General features: G+C 35.8%; 2 protein-coding genes across 5 annotated transcripts in view; both read left to right on the top strand.

Annotated features, from left to right (window-relative positions):
* The window catches only part of LOC124081730 (unconventional myosin-IXa-like), an 80,679-nt gene that overhangs the window by 59,626 nt on the left and 1,447 nt on the right, over positions 1-19,606 (top strand). The window contains exon 1 of one of the 4 annotated variants that reach the window (XM_058573833.1): positions 11,545-11,614. The exons of the other annotated variants lie outside the window; for them this stretch is intronic. The gene's annotated coding sequence lies outside the window, so the exon portion shown is untranslated. Of the gene's footprint in view, positions 1-11,544; positions 11,615-19,606 lie in introns of those variants that run through there. 4 annotated transcript variants of the gene reach the window in all.
* On the top strand, positions 11,638-19,604 carry LOC124081731 (translation machinery-associated protein 7-like). The gene has a single exon (XM_058573835.1). The coding sequence runs from the start codon at positions 16,907-16,909 to the stop codon at positions 17,099-17,101; it is 195 nt and encodes a 64-aa protein (XP_058429818.1). The 5' UTR covers positions 11,638-16,906; the 3' UTR covers positions 17,102-19,604.

The following is a 19,606-nucleotide window of genomic DNA, read 5'->3' on the forward strand; positions in this document are numbered from 1 at the left end:
CAACTCTCCTGTTGGTATTCCTAAATAAGGCCTTATCCAATTTATGTCTCCTAATAACTTTTGAAAGTCATTAAGTGATTTGAGTTGATCTACTCGTATTTGAATTTTTGGTGGACGGACCATGGTTGAGGATAATTGAACTCCTAAATAATTAATTGGAAAATTTAATTGTACTTTATCTATTGCTATCTCTAGATTATAATTTTTTAATAAGTTTGTAAGTGTGGCATAACATTCTAGCAATGTGTTTTTATCTTTGTGTGCTAATAATACATCATCCATATAGTGAAATATTTGTAGTTCAGGATTTTGATTTCTAAGTGGCTGGATTACTTTGTTAACATAAATTTGACACATAGTTGGGCTGTTAGCCATCCCTTGAGGGAGTACTTTCCATTCATATCTCTGATCAGGACCTTCATGATTCAGTGCAGGGATAGTAAATGCAAAACGTGGACTATCCTCAGGATGAATTGGAATTGAAAAAAAAAAAATCTTTAATATCTATAACTAAAACATACCCAGTTTTTGGCAAAGCAGACAACTGAGGAATCCCTGATTGAGCAGGTCCCATAATAACCATCTCATTATTAATGGCTCTTAAATCTTGCAATAATCTCCATTTACCAGATTTCTTTTTGATGACAAAAATGGGAGTATTATGGGGAGATACAGAAGGTTGTATATGTCCTTCCGCTAATTGTTGTTTGACCAGGTCATGGGCTGCTTGTATCTTTTCTTTAGTCAGGGGCCACTGAGGAACCCATACTGGTCTTTCTGATTTCCAAGTAATTTTTATTGTCTCAGTGGCCCTTTCTGAAAATCCAACCCATGTCTGTCTGTTCCTTGATCTATTTGTATTGGTGCTGCTATACCTTGTTCTTGTTTTTCTAATCTTTTTCCTTTCCTAAAACCTTGTCTAGTCATAATAGTGGGTGCATTTTGGTTGATGTTATTTGTTAATGTCAAACCTAATTGATCTAGGACATCTCGTCCCCATAAATTTATAGGAAGATGATCCAATACATATGGCTGTATAGTTCCTTCACATCCTTCAGGATCCTTCCAATCTAATACCATTGCACTTCTATGGGGATTAGTTGCCACTCCTAGGCCTCGAAGCGTTTGAGTGGCTTGTTGTAATGGCCAATGTTTTGGCCATTCTTGACGAGAGATGATGCTAAGGTCTGCACCTGTATCCAGTAGCCCATTAAATTCATGTCCTTGAATATTTAGTTTTAGCATGGGGCGAGAATCTAAATTTAAAGAAAGCATAGCCCAATCTACACCTGTGGAGCCTAATCCCTTGGAACCTCTTTCTACAGTACGACTGGAAAATTTATCATGTAGGCTGGGTATTATTAGTAACTGTGCTATTCTATCTCCTGGTGAAATTACTGATATACCCTTTGGAGAACTGGCTATAATTTTTATTTCACCTTCATAATCGGGATCAATTACCCCAGGACTTATCATAAGTCCTTTTAGAGTAGAAGAGCTGCGTCCCAATAATAAGCCTACTGTTCCTTTGGGAAGAGGTCCTTTCACCCCTGTGGGAATGATTTGAACTCCCATCTCTGGAGTTAGTACTGCTCTGGCGGAGGCGCAGATGTCCAACCCTGCGATGCCTCTGGTTTGTCTGATGAGGGATCTGATGGACAATGTGTCCTGGGCACTACCCTGATGGGGTTGCTGGGTTCCTCCAGTGCTCCGTATAGTTGTGGTTTTGGGCCCCGGAGCATTGGGCCCCCCTGTCCATTTTTTGGCAATGGAGCCCGATGCCTTTCTCCACGATATCGTGGATAAACACCTGGTCCTTGTTCGTTTTTTGATAATGGAGTACCCTCTATGGTGGTTTGAGAACGGCATTCATTAGCCCAATGTCTCCCTCTACGGCATCGTGGGCAAATACCTGGTATTCTACTCCTTTGATACCTAGTTTTGTTAAACCCTCCTCCAATGGGGCAATTCCTTTTAAAATGTCCTGTTTGTTCACAATTGTAGCATGTTCTTGGCCTGGCATCTAAAGCCTGTTTTACTGCAGCTGCCACGACTTGCTCTTGTTCATTAATGTCTCTACATAATTTAATATATGTGTTTAAATCTTCATGTTTCCATGGTCTAATGATATCTCTGCACCAACGATTCGCTTGCTCATAAGCCAGGTGTTTTAGTAATGGCATTGCTTGTTCTGTATTCCCAAAAACTCTGGTAGCTGTTTGAATAAAACCTATCTACAAATTCAGCATAAGGTTCATTAGCTCCTTGTACTACCTTAGATAATTGACCTTGTAAACCTCCATGTCCTTGTAAAGTCTTCCATGCCTTAATTGCATCTGCAGCAATTTGTGCGTATACGCCAGGATCATATGCAATTTGTTGCTGCTGATCCTCATAAGGTCCCTTTCCTAACAACGTATCTAGATTTCTCTGAGGATAACCAGCTGCTGCATTTCGCCTAGCCGTCTCCTTTCAAAATTCCTCATTGGCAACCTTCCATAACAGGTATTGTCCTCCATTTAGCACAGCTTTACACATATTAGCCCAATCTGCTGGCGTCATGTTCAAGTTGTTAATGGATTCGACCATGCTTACAGTGAAGGGTGCTTGAGGACCATAGGTTGTTACAGCCTCTTTTAGCTGCTTCACTGTTTTGAAATTTAAAACTTGGTAAAATCGCTGCCCTCCTGCCTCAAATACAGGGCATGTTAATATTTGAGATCTTGTCTCAGGATCCCAACTATCAACTGCGGGGGTTGGGGGCCTCCCAGCATATGGAGGTGGCGCTGTTGGTTGGACACTTACTCCCTCTGGTGATAGAAAGGTGTTAGTAGCAGTCTCCTGTAGAGGTGGTGCTATTGGTTGGACACTTACACCCTCTGGTGATAGAAAGGTGTTAGTAGCAGTCTCCTGTTGTAACTTTCCCCCTGATGGCTTTTTCTGTTTTACACTTTCTTTCTCTGTCTGACTAGCTTGAGAGGCCTTCTCTTTTACTTGAATCTTTTCCTCTGACTAACTTGAGAGACCTTCTCTTTTACTTGAATCATTATGTCTTCTCCTTCCTCTACCATTGTCTGAACTGAAGGCTTTGGACTAAGCAAACAAGATATGAACGTCCACAATGGCAATGTGCCATCTGGCAGAGTCCCTGGGCTTTTCTTTTCTATTCTTTTTAAATCTTCACCATGATGGTTCCATTGTGATATATTTAACAACTCCTCCTTAAAAAGCCATGGGCTACATTTTTGTATTGTATCAACGTATGCCCTGATTGTTCTTGATTTTACTGAGATGCCTCCTTCCTCTAACAATTTACTTAACACTCTTTCAGTTTGTTTTTTACTAATTTCTGATCCCGTATTTCTACTATAATACAACCCAACAAGATGACGCCAAACAAAACCGAGACAGAAGGAAATAAAAAGGGAACAACAAAAAGTCATTATAGCCTTTCTATCCTCCTGACATGTGCATCCGTCCTTTCTCCCTATCTGTTCCTCAGACGTAAATAGTTTTTCCTCAGATGTGAGCGGTTTTTCTTCCGTCTCACTCATCTCCAGGGACAGGCAACTTAAAACAAAAGTGAAGCAAAATAAAAGAGGAATCTTAAAATGGCTACCCATCCTCTTGCCCTGCCCTCAGGGGCGAGCAGTTTCACTTACCCTCAGTCGCCCCCCCGTGCGGGCCACCAAATGCCGCAGTCTGGCTGGGCACAATCAGGAGCCACTTGTCAAAAGAAACTAACTTTATTTTTAGAACCACACACGCCAAACAAAACAGCCTCTCAGGAAAAACCCTCAGGGCCTCAACCTTCACCACCGGCTTTCCACCAGCCTCTCTCTCCCACACAAGCTTCTCTCCCCCTCCCACAATCCTCCTGCTCTTGAGGCCGATTGGCTGGGTCACGTGGGCGGAGCCAAAAAAGTCCCCCAATGAGCAGCTCCGTGGTCTGAAAGGGCAGGGAAACAGCCCAATGAGCATCACCGCAGAGGAGCCAATCAGCTAGATGTTGCTGGGGCCGAGGAGCCAATCAGCTAGATGTTGCTGGGGCCGCTGTGAGCCAATCATCAGCCAGCAGCTGGAAGTTTGCTGGCAGCTGGAAGTTTGCTGGGGCCCCTTCGGCTGTGGCTCTCAACACCAATAAAAGAATATGTTGGCTCTGATGAAACAAATTTACTAGAGAAGGTGGTATACTGAGATTTAATGGTGTTCTATATGTATAATATGAACTGTAATGCATTCTGCTGTCATATATAACAAAATATATTATTTGGCTGTGATTTTTTTTTTTTTGTTGTTGTTCCATGGACTTTGATAATTATTGGTGGTAGTTCATTGAGAATGAGTATACTTTCTGATTTTTCTGTTTCAGGAATCACATACATGATTTTTAAATTTCTGGGGCAAATGTAGCAAGTCGTTGACCTTCATATAGGTCTTATGATCTTGAAGTGAATCTATTAAGTCAATGGAAGGTCATATTTGAAGAGTGGTAGGAGATGGCTTAACTTCAACACGTGGGAAAAAAGTTTCTTATGTCTCCACAGTGTCCTAAATATTTGTATTATTAGAGGGTAATATTATAAGAATAGATTATTAACCATGAATGGTCTTATATTTTATTATTTATTTGCTTTGCTGGGGATCAAAATCTGGGCCTCAAACATGTTAGGGAAGTGCTGTATCACTGAGCTACACACTTAGCACTATGAATGGCTTTAAAAGGAAGGATAAGATGTCTTACACAATAGCTAAACTGTGGAACCAATCTAGATGCCCTAGATGAATGGATAAAGAAATGTGGTATATATATACACAATGGAATATTACTCAACAATTAAAAAGAATAAAATCATGGCATTTGCAGGTAAATGGATGGAGTTGGAGAATATAATGCTAAGTGAAGTTAGCCAATTCCAAAAAACCAAATGCTGAATGTTTTCTCTGATATAAGGAGGCTGATTCGAGGTGGGGTTGGGAGGAGGAATAAGGGAGGATTAGATGAACTCTAGATAGGGCAAAGGGGTGGGAGGGGACATGAGGGTAGGAAAGATGGTGGAGTGAGATGGACATCATTACCCTAAGCACATGTATGAAGACACTAATGGCATGAATGGTGTGAATATACTTTGTATACAACCAGAGATATGAAAAATTGTGTTCTGTATGTATAATATGAACTGTAATGCATTCTGCTGTCATATATAACGAATTAGAATAAAAAAAGAAAAACAAAGAAAATGAAAAGACAAGCCATATACTGAGAGAAAATGCTTATAAATCATATGTCTGATAAAAGAAATTGTACCTAGAATTTGTGAAGAACCCTTGCAATTATTAAGAATAAAGACAGCCAACTTTTGAAAAAATGGCAAAGAAAAAAACATGTCTTGTCTTATTTAGGGTAGGAAAAAATAATAACAATCATTGCTTGCCAACACTTACATGCTGCTTACTCTGTGTCAGATATTATGACTAAGTTCTTTTCATATTTTGATTTCTCTTACACTAACACACTCTACTAGAAAACTGAGGTACATACTCAATCTCTATCCATTGCAATAATAAATAAAAAAAAGATCACAAATTATTTCCGTGTTTTTAAATCCATAGTTAATTTCTGTCATCACATTTAAAAAAATATTCATTTCTTTTAGTTGTACACAATATTTTGTTTTTATTTATTTATTTTTATGTGGTGCTGAGGATCAAACCCAGGGCCTCGCATGTGCTAGGCACTCTACCACTGAGCCACAACCCCCAGCCCCCCTCATTTATTTTTTAATTAATTAATTTGATATTAGGGATTGAACCAAGGGGTGCTTAACCACTGAGTCACATCCTCAGCTTGTTTATTTTTTTATTTTATTTTATTTTATTTTGAGACAGGGTCTCTCTAAGTTGCTTAGAGCCTTGCTAAGTTGCTGAGGCTGTCTTTTTTTTTTTTGAGAGAGAGAGAGAATTTTAATATTTTATTTTTTTTTAGTTTTTGGCAAACAACATCTTTGTTTGTATGTGGTGCTGAGGATCGAACCCAGGCTGCACGCGTGCCAGGCGAGTGTCCTACCACTTGAGCCACATCCCCAGCCCCCGCTGGCTGGCTTTGAACTTGTGATCCTCTTGCCTCAGCCTCCTGAGCCTCTGGGATTATAGGTGTGCACCACTGTCCAGCCCATCCCTTCATTTATTTCTACCACCACTGCTACCACTCTCTATAACAACCATGACCTTTTTTTTTTTTTTTTTTTAAATTATTTGTGGTGTTGCGGTATGAGCCTGGGCCATGTGCAGATGAGGCAAGTGCTCTACCATTGTGCTATACCCCAGAACCCTTATTATTTTTTGCCTGGATTAACAACAAGCCACTTACTGGAGCATTTCTTCCAAGTTTACTCCTTCATTTTTGCCTTTAAAGAAATTCACTGAGTACTGTGGATAACTAGAATACCATGCCTAATCCTTATAGTATAATGACAGTTGAACTACTTACTGCTACAGGCGAAATCTAGGAGGTAGCCTGGTTTTGTACTGTGAGCTAAAAATGGTTCTGGCAGTTTTAAAGTGTTCTAAAACTAAGTATAAACAAAAAAGCCTGAATATGGGTCAGAGATTTTATGTGGTTCCAAAACCTATTATCTGGCCCTTTACAGAAAAAGTATTTGTAACTATTTTAAATTATTTTGTTCATTTGTTTCCTTGGTTGCTCACCCCCCACCTTTAGAATGCTTGCCTCTTCAAGAGTCTTGAATGTGGGTTGTTTGGAATGAAGGAATTGAGCAACAACAGTTAATAAAAAGAACATTGGAATCATTATTAAAAGGTCAGACAAGACATAAAAAATGTTAGTAGGGACAGAGACTGAAGAGTATGTAGGACTTCTCCCCAAGTGACAAAAAGAGGCCATCTGCTTGCATGACTCTAAAAGCCCCTCAAATCATATAAATTGAGGATTCACATATACATGTGAATCTCTTGAAGTGATCAGGAGTATACACATCTAAAAAAATCACTAAGTACCTTAAAGATATCACACTATGGAAGCATGTATTCCAAAGAGGGAGTAGTTAAGTTGAAGGGTATTCTTAGACCATGCTCCCGATTAAGTACTTTATTTTTGTGTATAATCTTAATGTAATAAGTGAAGCTGAGTATTTTGATGTGCATTTTATAATCTTTGAAGGTATCTGTCTTGTCATTAGTGGTCCCATTGGTAAGCTCCCCTCATCTGTGATTCTTAAAAATCAAAAGAACAGGTACTTAAGTGAAAGTACATCCTGAAGGTATAAAAATTTATGAATATGTAAATTAAGTAAAAAAGAATCACAATTTTGCCTTGATTCCATATTTACTGCTGGATATAAGTAACATATATTTTTATCATTTATCAGTATCTTTTTATTCTCTTCCTCTTTGGTGCTGGGAATTGAACCCAGGGTCTTGACAGAACCTGGAACATGTTAATAAATGTACTGTATCACTGAGCTATACTTCGGTCCCCCTATTCTTTTGTGTACTTCAACACCCAAATGTTTTACCAGAAATTATTTAATTTCTTATGAACCTCTTCGGGTACTGGATATTGAACCCAAGGACACTTTTGTCACTGAGCTACATCCATAGTCCTTTTTATTTTTTGTTTTGAAGCAGGGTCTCACTAAGTTGTTGAGGGCCTTTGTTAAGTTGCTGAGGCTGGCCTTGAACTTGCAATCCTCCTGCTTCAGCCTGCCTAGTTCACTGGAATTATGGCAGGTGCCGCTTTGCCAGTTTTATTTGGAGACTTCTTTTTTTTTTAATATTTATTTTTCAGTTGTAGTTGGACATAATACCTTTATTTTATTTGTTTGTTTTTATGTGGTGCTGAGTATTGAACCCAGAGCCTTGCACACAGTGCTAGGGGAGTTGCTCTACTGCTTAGCCACATCCCTAGCCCCTAGAGATTTCTTATTGAGTCTGTTGATAATGGAGATTCTGAAGTATATTCAACCCTTTGTAATAGTTTATGTGGTCCCACATATAAAACAATAGTTTTACATACTCATTATATATATATATATATATATATATATATATATACACACACACACACACACACACACACACATATAAATACATATATCTTATTTTTATATATATGTATGCGTGATAACTTTCCAGTCTGTGTCTTATCTTTAATAATAGGGAATGTTAATTTAAATTTAAGTTGATAGTTCTTCCTTTTTTTTTTTTTGTCTTGGTACTGCGTATTGAACCCAGAGGCACTATACCACTAAGCTAAGTTCCCAGATGTTTTTATTTTGAAACAGTATCTGTTAACTTCCTGAGGGTCTCTATAAATTTCCCAGGCTGTCCTTGAACTTGTGATCCTCCTGCCTTAGCCGCCTCAGTCAATGGGATTCAAGCATGCCCCACTGTAGTTCCTTACTTTCTCTCTCTGTCTCTCTCAAATAGTACGGGGGGGGGGGTGTTGAATTCAGGGGCACTTGATCACTGAGCCACATCCCCAGCCTTTTTTTTTTTTTTTTTGGTATTTAGAGACAGGGTCTCACTGCTTAGGGCCTGGATAAATTGCTGAGGCTGGCTTTGAACTTTCGATCATCCTGCCTTAGCCTCCCAAGCTGTTGGGATTACAGGTGTGCACCACCGTGCAGGGCTTTATTGCTTTTTTTTTTTTTTTAATTGCTTTCTGTTTTCTGGTTAAAAACTTTGCCTGCTCTAGCTAGGTTCATGAAAATATTATATGAGCTTTTCTAGAATGTTAACGTATTTCCTTTTATGTTCTGTGAATCAAATTAATTTTTGTCTGTGAATTAATTAATTAATTTTTCTAGATCTCCAATTAGTACAGGACCATCGATTTAAAAGGCTTTTCTTTTCCCAAGCTGAAGGGCAATGTCTTGTTTTAAATGAGGATATTAGTCCATAGGGGTTTTGTTTCTAGAATCTTTCTGTTTTTCTTTCTACCAAGTACCACTCCGTCTTACTTGTGGCTTATGTAAGTCTTGATTTTTGGTAGTGTAATTCTTCCAACTTTGTTCTTTAAGATTGTCTTGGCTATTCTAGATCTATCAGATTTCCAATATAGCTTGTTAGTCTGTTTCAAAAAGCCTACCAGAATTTTGTGATTACACTTAATCTATAGATCAGTTTTTCATTAAGTAGTATTCTTGAGGTTAAAGATCTGCATGAACTTGTATTTCTAAACTTGATGCTTCCATCTATATTGCTAGGTGGGTTTCCTGAATCAGTATCATCATTGATTACCTCCTTGGGAAGTAATTTTGATTACTTGCTGATTTTAAAAGCTAGACATTGTGAAATTATTGTTTAAAATAGCTCCTGCAGTAAGCAGATAAAATAGTGTGCACATATTATGCGTGAAAATAAATGAGAAGATCAGCTGGAAAAAGGGAAATAACTATAGTGAAACTGAATAAAATGATTACCTCAAGCATTAAAAATGGTTGCTAAAATACCTTAAAGTGTATATGAATTTGTTTATTCCTTCCACAAATTTTTTGAGCTGTGGATGCCCATGATAAAAAGATAACACCTTTTTCTTTTAAAAAATATTTATTTTTTAGTTGTAGTTGGACACAACACCTTTATTTATTTATTTTTATGTGGTGCTGAGGATTGAACCCAGGCCCTCACATGTGCTAGGCAAGTGCTCTACCGATGAGCCATGACCCCAGCCCCAACTTTTGCCTTTTAATGGGAATATTGTACAATAAATAAATCCCCAAATAATGATATAATTTTAGATTAGTGTTTTCTGATTAAAAATAAATCAGGATAAGGGGAATAATGTGATGGGGGACAGGGATAAGTTTTTTTTTTTTTTTTAAGATAGATCAATAAGGAAGTTCTGGGTATTGAGTAAAAAGTCCTTAGTGATATGCAAAAAGACCCAGGCAGAGGGAGCAGGAAGGAAATATAAAGGTTCTGAAGCAGGAATAAACTTAAAAATGGTAAAAAGATCAGTGAGACTGAAGTGCAGCGAAATGAAGATGAAATTTGAGGGATCCTTTTAGGTTGATGCAGGGCTTTTAGGCCACAGTAAGAGGTTTTATTTAATTGTAGTAAGAAGCCATTAAAAGCTTGAACAGGAGAGTGGTGATAGATTTATCTTTAAAAAGGGTAACTCTGCTATGTGAGAAACTTAGTTAAATGATAAAAACTAATTCAAGTAAGAGCACAGTAGTTGGCTCAAACTAGATAGTAGAGGTGGGAATGAGAGAAAAGGTTAAATTTAGGATAAATTTTAAAGGCAGACCTGTAGTACTTACTGATGGATTGACTGTAAGAGCAATTTCCTTATGGAATTCTTTACAGGAGAGGGTTTGGAAAAGATTTATAGTAGTGCATTAGTCAGGGTAACTAAACAACACCTAGGGTTTCTACACAATTAAAATTTATTTCTCATTTATATCATAATCCAGTGCAGTGGATGGGGTTACTGTTCTCCATGTAGTCATTTGGTACCCAACATCCTTCCATCCAGAGACTATTTCTCCTGGGGCTTTTTACCTGGATCCTCTTCATTCTTCCAGCAGACTAGAAAGGGCAGGTCCTATTAGAGGTTTTTATTAGCTCAGCCTGGAGGGAATGTATATCACTTTTGCCTGGCATTCCCTTGGACCAGGACTTGGTCACATGGCCACATGTAACTGCAAGTAGTTCTACTTACTAACATTCACCAGTAGATCTCTGTGGTGAAGGAACGCTAGCTGTGTGCCTAGGAAGAGGAAGAAATTGATTCGTAAACAGTATTTGTGCCCTTTTGGGGAAAAAAATCACTATTAATTACATAGTTTGCAAAGTTTAAACTTTCAAATATTTATATACATGAATTCATGTATGTTTATACATGTGATAATACATCATTTTGGTACTGTGTTTATTTGTGTAACATTTAAAATTTTTTTCAGTTGTAGACACAATATCTTTATTTTATTTTATTTATTTATTTTTATATGGTGCTGAGGATCGAACCCAGTGCCTTACCCATTATAGGCAAGTGCCCTACCACTGAGCCACAACCCTAGCCCATTTGTTTAACATTTTTATAGTAAGCCCTGAAGAATGAGGAAACACGAATATTAGGTCTTGAACGTCATTTTCTCATTAGTTACATAACTAAAATTCAAAATGTTTTATTAAAGTTTTTTTCCCCCATGGTATTTATAGCTGAAGATAAGTCAATAGTGGGTCTTGCCTTGATATTTGATACTTGATATTTTCCCTTCTATATGTATTGGTAAGGTATTTTTTCTCTTTGAGTTATTTTTTTTCAATAGTAAAGTTAGGTTTTTTTTTTTTTTTTTGCATGGAGGATTGAACCCAGGGGCACTTAACCACAGAACCACACCCCCAACCCTTTTTATTTTCTATTTTGAGACAGGATCTCACTAAGTTGCTTAGGGCCTCTTGTTGAGGCTGGCTTTGAACTTGGTATCCTTATGCCTTAGTCTCCCCAAGTTATTGGGATTGCAGGTGTATCTGTCTGGCAAGATTTTTAAAAAATATATTTATTTTTTAGGTGTAGATGGACACAACATAATGCCTTTATTTTTATGTGGTACTGAGGATCGAACCCGGGTCCCACCCGTGCTAGGTGAGCCACAATCCCAGCCCCTAGATTTTTTTTTTTTTAAATGTACATTTGCTTCATTCATTTCTACTTGTCTTGCTACTGAAATACAGTATATGATTCTACATACTAACATCAACCCTATGATAAAGCAAACATAAAAAGAAAGGCTATTTTCTTTTCCTGGGAAAATAACCTTGAGAACTTGAAAAAGAAGTAAAAACTAATATATTTTTTGAAAACTAAATTTTACTAACAGAATCACTCCATTAGAAACTTCAGTTACTTCATTTTTGTCTTTTAAACTGAACTTCTAATTTAAAGGAAACTTTGTATTCACTGTTCTCATTTTTCACCACAGTTTTCCCCTATAATTAGTCCATCCTTACTCAGTCCAGTGAATAACATCATAAACTGGCCTACTCTGAACCACACCCTACTGACCACAGCAACTGTCTCACCACATTGTTTCCCTCTGTTAACATATACTTTTGAAGTTACTTCATTGGGAGAGGGAATGAAAAGACTATTTAATAGTTTTCTTTATAAAAAATATAGTAAAATGTGATTGCTATGTAAGTGTTAGTAGTGGGCTTAATTTCTTATGTGTATTGCTTTTTTCAGTTATCCCACATCATTTTAATATTTCCTGTTGACTTGAAATGCCATATTAATTTATCATAAAGTAAATCCTCAAAGAATTTCTTTTTAATCTTCAGGCCTAAATTTTTGGATTTGGAATGTAATAATTTATTCCCTCCTAGGAAAATCAGTGTTCAACTTAAATGGGCAATGTATGTCAAACTTATTTTTGGTGAAAACAGTAAATTTTCTGTGTTTTTTGACATAAGATCCTGGTCTTAAAAATCTCATTATCCAAATCTGTTTAATTCTTCAGTTTGGGTGATGAATTGCAATGTGAGGGGTTACTGCCTTGCTTGAATCTATTTGGCTCCCCAATTTTGAATAGAAAATAGAAAGATAGTAAAGGAAATATTCAGAATTTTACTCAAGTATATTTGGTTCTTGAGTTTAAAATTGTGAGATTTTTTTGGACATCAGGAATTTGGATAACAGGATACTTATATTCTCAAAGGGTATTACATGAAATGCTACCTGTTACAGTAGGTTCTCTTTTGATTATAGAGAAATCTCTCTCACATTGGCTCAGGAAATAGAAAGGAATTAATTGGCATACTTACTAAGGAAGTTTACTGGTTGAATTTATTTAAACTACTACTGAATTCATTGGCCCAAATATATTCTTTGCCTTACTTTCATTTTCTTTTATTATAGAGAAGCTTCTATGCATTGAGGATAGATGGATGACATCATCTCTAGCCTTATCTCTCTAGCTTACTAGCCCTAGTGGAAAAATGCTGCTTTCCCAATAGTTGCAGGAGAAGTTCTAGTACAGAATTTTAGTGACTACCCACTGTGGCTGGGCAAAACAAAATAAAGTGATTGGCTCAGCCTGGGTCACAGCTAATTTCCCCTATCTGGAGGATGAGATCAGTCCATTCAAACTGTTGAAAGACTTTAAACTATGTCGTTTGACTAGGAAAGAGAGATAGTCTTTTGAAGGAAAATAGTACTTTTACTAGAAGGTTACTTACTGAGCAGGCTAACCTGATATACCTATGCTGTTGTGTCATATGATAATTAATTTCTACCATCACTTTTCTTCAGTTGAAGCCTATGAAATGTATCCTCATTCATTACCAATCTAGTTTTTACCTGGCATTCATCTACTGTTAGTAAAACTTGGGCCCCAGTATCTTATCAGTAATGAAGATCAACTGATAGGCACTCTTGTCACATCTCACAATCTGTTTCTCCTCTCATTTTGTTTCTTTTTTATTCTTTCAGTAAAAGAAATAGTCTTTTTTTCTGAGAAGCATCTATCAACCTTAATTTTTTTTAAATATTTATTTTTAGTTGTACACAATAACTTTGTTTATTAATTTTTATGTGGTGCTGAGGATTGAACCCAGGGCCTTGTACTTGCTAGCCAAGCGCTCTACTGCTGAGTTACAACCTAGCCCCTTGATCTAAATCTTATTTAATCTTAGTTACCAGAGATCATTGACTCGTCAGTTAGACCTTTTTCTTCAGTTTTCAATTTTTGCTTCTCTACTTGTTCCTGTGTGTGATCTTTCATTTTGTTCCTAAGCCTTACTAATAAATATTTCACTAAAACTGCTTCTCCTCCTTTTCTGGATAGCAAACTGCTTCTCTTCCTTTTCCTACCTCTTTCCAAGGCTACAGTGGTATCTGGAGACCTTTGTCTCAGGCCTGAACCTTGAATAATGGTATATAAGGGCCAAAAGGGATTTATGGGATAGTCAGCTCAACTTTTTTTTTTTTCCTATTTTGTTTGATATTTCAATTATACCAACTTTCTTTTGGCTAGTTTTTACATGGTATATTTCCTCATCTAGATTTTTCTGTCTTGTGCTATATATGTGTGTCTATTGGCAGTGGCATAGCTGGATTTCAAAAATTTGGTCTGATAATCTTTGTCTTTTAACAGGAACATTTGCATTTAATATAATTATGGATACATTTAGTTATTAAAAATATTTGTTTTATATTGTTTCATCTGTTGTAACCCCCTTTCTTGCTTTCTTTTGAATTATTTTTACTTAATTGTTTTCACTCTGTTGTAAATTATTATTATTGTTGTTATTATTATTATTATTATTATTTTAGTTAAGTGGCTATCCTAGCAGAGGGGCTGGCAAATTTTTTCTGTCAAGAGCCATATAGTAAAATTTTTAGCTTTGTAGACCATATGGTCTCTCTCCAAACTACTCAATTTTGCCATTGTAAATGCAAAATCATCCATAGATAATAGGTAAAGGGATGAATTACAGAAGGAAGAATAGATAAAGTCATCTAGGTAGAAAAATGCGTAGTTTCAGCTAGACTCTTGGAGAGTATTTTAACTTTCAAAATGAGTAGTGGATAAAGAGTTAAAAAAGTAAATCAGAGAAAGCCAATTAGGAAGATTACATGAAAAATAATCTTCATGTGAGAGCAGTTCAAGAATCAGAAGTTGACTGCCTTTAGACATATGCTATGTTGTGTGAAGATGAATAAAAGGCCTCTGAATTTAGCATCTCTTTGATAATTGGTGACTATTTCAAAGAGTATTGAGAAGGGGAGCAGAGTGTGGGTTCTTAAATACTTGGAAATATAGTCATTCCCATGTTCTGTTCTCTGGACTATGAATAACAGAGTTGCCTAGATTTCCCTTGGAAATGTATATTTTTTAAAAAGTTCCCCAGATGATGCTAATAAATGCTTAAGTTTGGAAATTACAAATATAGATTTTTTTTCAAGCAGCTTGAGATAAATATGGATTTGTGAGTTATATTTTTAGGCAAATTCAGACACAAAGCCATGACTTAAAATAATAACAAAAGAAAATCATATTGACATAAGTGGGAATAGAAGATTATGCTGTGGCTGTAGCTGGAAACCTGCAGTTAAAGCAGCTGAAGAGGTTTTAGCTTCTTAGAGGTAATGGGGAGATGTAATTGAAGTGGGTTTATTGTTCAAAATCACAGCTTAGGATAGCGCTCCTCTGTTGAGAAAGAAGGTTCTGAGTTTAGTTTTAGGGTTGTCATATTATATAACCTTAGGAATCAGATTGTAGTCATTTAGTGCATTTCCTGAAGTAATAGAGTCCAGCCTTCCTGCTGTAAGGAGTACTTTGCTTCCGTGAAGCCTTATTCTTAGGGATTCAGGAGAACAAAAACATAGCAGAGCAGACTCTCCTGATTCTACTTAAATAACTTTTAAAAATATTTTTTTTTGGGATAATTGGGGAACATTTAATATTGATTAATATTAAAAATCATTAATTTTAAGCTAGATGCAGCGGCACCTGCCTGTAATCTCATCTGCTTGGGAGGCTGAGACAGGAGGATTATGGGTTCACAGTCCCCTGGACAACATAGTGAGACCCTGTCTCAAAAAAAAAAAAAAAAGTTTTTAAAGGTTCAATTATGGTAGTGTCATTGATTGAAACAAAATAGTAAGTGGATTCTCAGTGTTTGTATGAAAAATGAAAGTTTCATCTGAAGTATACCTCCAAATATAAATTCTCAAACATAAGAGACCATCTCTAGTGCTAACAAAGATACAAAAATCAGCAATCAGAAGAGCAATTCAGTCTGGATGATATTAAAATGTTAGTCCTAAAAATATTAAGTTTTATATTTAGAATTTTAAAAAATGAGTGAGAGTAATAGCCCTTATATTAAAACAGTTGTGAAATTTAAGTAGGTAGAGAAAAGATCAGGTGGATATGAAAATGACAAATTTTAGAAGCGAAAGAAATCTGCAGTTAAAGCAGCTGGAGAACACCAACAACATAGTGTTCATGAGTGGGAAAAGTCAATAATGTTCTTTCCAATATTAATCTATAAAAATGCAATTTCAAAATGTCAAAATATATTTTTCATGGGAGTAAACGTACTTATGTTGAAATTATTATGGTAAATAGCCAAAGTGAAAAACACCAAATTTTGGAGATATGTTCTTCATATATGAGAATTTATTATAGAATTGTGATAATTAAGATGGGCTCAGGGATAGACAAATACAGCTGTGGAACAGAATATAAAACCCAGAACACATTGTTAGGTATATGGAATTTGCTACCTGGCAAAGGTGGCATTATATATCAGTGCACAGAGAGCTGAGTATTAGGTGCTGGTTAATTGTTAATTTGAGTTGGAGTGAAATAATTAAGAGCCCTGTCTTACAATAGCTTGAAAATAGATTATGTGAATTAAAGACCTAAGAAAAAAAACCCAAAAAAACAGAAAACCTAGGCCTTTTGTAAGAAAATATAAGATAACTTTATGTCCTCAGCATAAAGAAGTATTTAAAGAAAAACTACCAGGAGATGATAAACTTTAGAGCCAGACTGCCTGCTTTTAAGTCTTTATCATATTCTAGTTATGATTTTGGGTAAGTTCTATAATCTTTCTGCATTTGTTCTATCATTTGTAAAGTGAGGATGACAGTAATAAAAACAGTAAAGGAAGAATTGTAAAGATTTATGTGAAGTTAAATGACTAGTGAAAACAAGCATGCATTAAGAATGAAATACAACCGTTTTTTCCCCATTGTTTACTAAAAAACAACCTGGATGCAGAGTTGCATTTGTAATCTCATCTATTTGGGAGGTTGATGAAACAACTTTGAGGTTGAGGCCACCTTAGGCCTTTTAGACTCCTGTCTCAAAAAATTGTGGGTGTTTCCAGTTTGGGATCAAGGTCTGGGGTGGGGGTGACAGGCACCATGTCCAGCCGTGAATGTAGCAAGAAGAAGCCCCTGAAACAGCCTAAGAAGCAGTCCAAGGAGATGGATGAGGAAGAAAAGGCTTTTAAACAGAAACAAAAACAGGAGCAGAAGAAACTTGAGGAGCTAAAAGTGAAGGCCGCTGGGAAGGGCCCCTTGGCCACAGGTGGAATTAAGAAATCTGGCAAAAAGTAACTCGTTTCTTGTGCCTGAAATGATGGTGACCATTAATTCCATTCCTATGAAACACCAGTACCCCCACTGTAATATCTTTTGCCACCTATAGCTACAATGAAGTGTTGTGTGGAGTCTGTTGTAAATTTAAGAATAAACTTTTGTAAAAAAAAAAAAATTGTGGGTGTAACTAAATGATATTCTGTTTGCCTACCCTGAGCAAGGCCTTAGGTTCAATTTCCAGCACCACAAGGCTGGGGCGGATGGGTGGAGAGAGAAAAGATATAAAAAGGACAAGCTATAAGGGATCAATAAATTTTCTCTTTAAAAGTAAAAACTTCTAGGGGCTGGGATTGTGGCTCAGTGGTAGAGCGCTCACCTCACATGTGTGAGGCCCTGGGTTTGATCCTCAGCACCACATAAAAATACATAACAACTGAAAAATAAATAAAATAAAAAATATTAAAAAAGTAAAAACTTCTCTATAACAAAATGTGTTGTAAATAAAAGAGGTAAGTCCCTGGTTGATAGGAGATTTTGCCACACAATCAACTGAAAGCTGATTAAAATACTAAAAAAATAATATATGAAAAACTCATTTAAACTGATAAGGAGACGACAACTTATTAAAAAAGGAGATCAAAATGAATGAGCAACTTAGCCCAAATGGCAAATGAGATGATTAGAGTTGCCAATCCTCACTAATAATCAAGGAGATGCAAATTAAAGAATAATCTTTTTGTACTTTAGATTGGCAGAAACTCAATATTCTGACAATACTGACTTTTAGTAAGGAAACGGAAAAGTCTGAACTCTGCTACATTTGTTTGAAATGGACATTTGAGTAACCATTTGGAAAGCATTTTGTTAATATCTGGCAAAGTTAAGAAACTCCAAATGCAGTAATTTTACTCTTAATTATAAAGAGAAAAATCTAGCAAATAAACATGAGGAGACATGTGTGAGAATTGCAGCATTGTTTTCATAGTGTAATGTTGGAACCATCATAATATTCACTAGGAGGGCAGTGAGTGAATTGATTAACTGTGGTAGAATCATGAAATGGGATGTTATTTAGCCATTATTGAAGTTTACATCTGTTAATAGGCAAAATGATATTAAACTAAAGTGAAAAGTAGACTATACTGTGATAATATTTCTTAGAGATTAAAAACAAAACAGTATTATATATAAATTATGGAGACTCACAGGTAATACAAATACAAAAACATAGAATAATAACAACTTCTGGGTAGTGGTCATATCATAAAGCAAATGAGGGAACTTTAACTGTTTTTAATACATGTGTTTATAAAAATGAGTGAGCATAGCAGTTTTCAAACTTGTTGAATTTGAGCAGTAGATATATGGTTGCTTTTTATATGTTCCATAATCTGTATATTTGAAATATCATCTAGGAAAAAGATAACAAAGTTTCTTGATTAGAGGATTTTGACAAATATTTGGTAGTATGATATTGAAATAACTGAATATTTTTATTGTTTTTAAAAATAGCACATTATATGTTAAAGGATGAAATAACTAAAAAGAAGAAGGTTGATGACAAATGAGAATTTTTTTTGGTAGGACATAGTACTAATGGAGATAATAAGAAATAAGTTTTGTTCTGGAAAGGATGTGGAACAATTTTTCTCTATACAGGAACTGAAGAATAGAGATGAAATGAAAATAAGAATAGATTGAGGTTGAGAAACCATTTGTAGGTAATTATTTTCTGAGTGAGGTGTAAAAGAGTAGTGTTTGGGGAATATGAGAAGATTGATAGGGTATGTGGAATGGAATGAGGTTAGGTGGAAAGGTAGAATATTAACATAAAAAGACAAAAGGAGGTTGAATAAATTTATAATGGTGCCTACTTGTATAATATTTTCAATTTGTCTCAGTAAGTCCAGCAGAATCTTTTTCTTACTCTGGTCAAACTTGTCTGTCCGGACGGGCAAAGAGGAGAGTCAAAACCCAGAGTTCTTTGAAACTATGTCTATTTACATAACAGGTTTCTCTCATTGCTTTCTTGATTATAATGTTATTTTCTGATCTTTCTGTAATTAATGTATTTCACAAAGTTTTTGCACCACTGAAAGCATTCTTTCTTGTTTTTGCATCATCTTTTAAGAAATTTGGGTGCAAGGTGACTAGCTTTGTGTAATTATTCTGTCCTTTAGTCCAGTCCTTAGTGAATAAAGAATAAACTTCGTTTTAATTGCAAGTAACTTAGAATCATTTGAAATATCAGGGGATATTGTACTTTTTAAATTCTGAATTGTTGATAAAACAAAACATTGAAATGTATATATATATTTTTTGCCAGTTACTGTTTTAGAAAATACTCTTTATTTGAACAGTAGGATGTAGTCTCAATGAGACTATTTGCAGTACTTGTTCCTGTACTGAGAGTTAGAATTTTGTGTTCTAAAAGATGTATGTAATGAATGTGTTTGTTAAGTCTTTCTTTTTTGAGCGTCAGCAATGTTTAATATGACTTGTAAATGTTTCACGTCTTTTATA

Source organism: Marmota monax, unplaced genomic scaffold (genome assembly GCF_021218885.2).
Source record: "Marmota monax isolate L192 unplaced genomic scaffold, Marmota_monax_Labrador192_F-V1.1 WCK01_AAM20220418_F8-fsc00111, whole genome shotgun sequence".
NCBI classification, from domain to species: Eukaryota; Metazoa; Chordata; class Mammalia; order Rodentia; family Sciuridae; genus Marmota; species Marmota monax.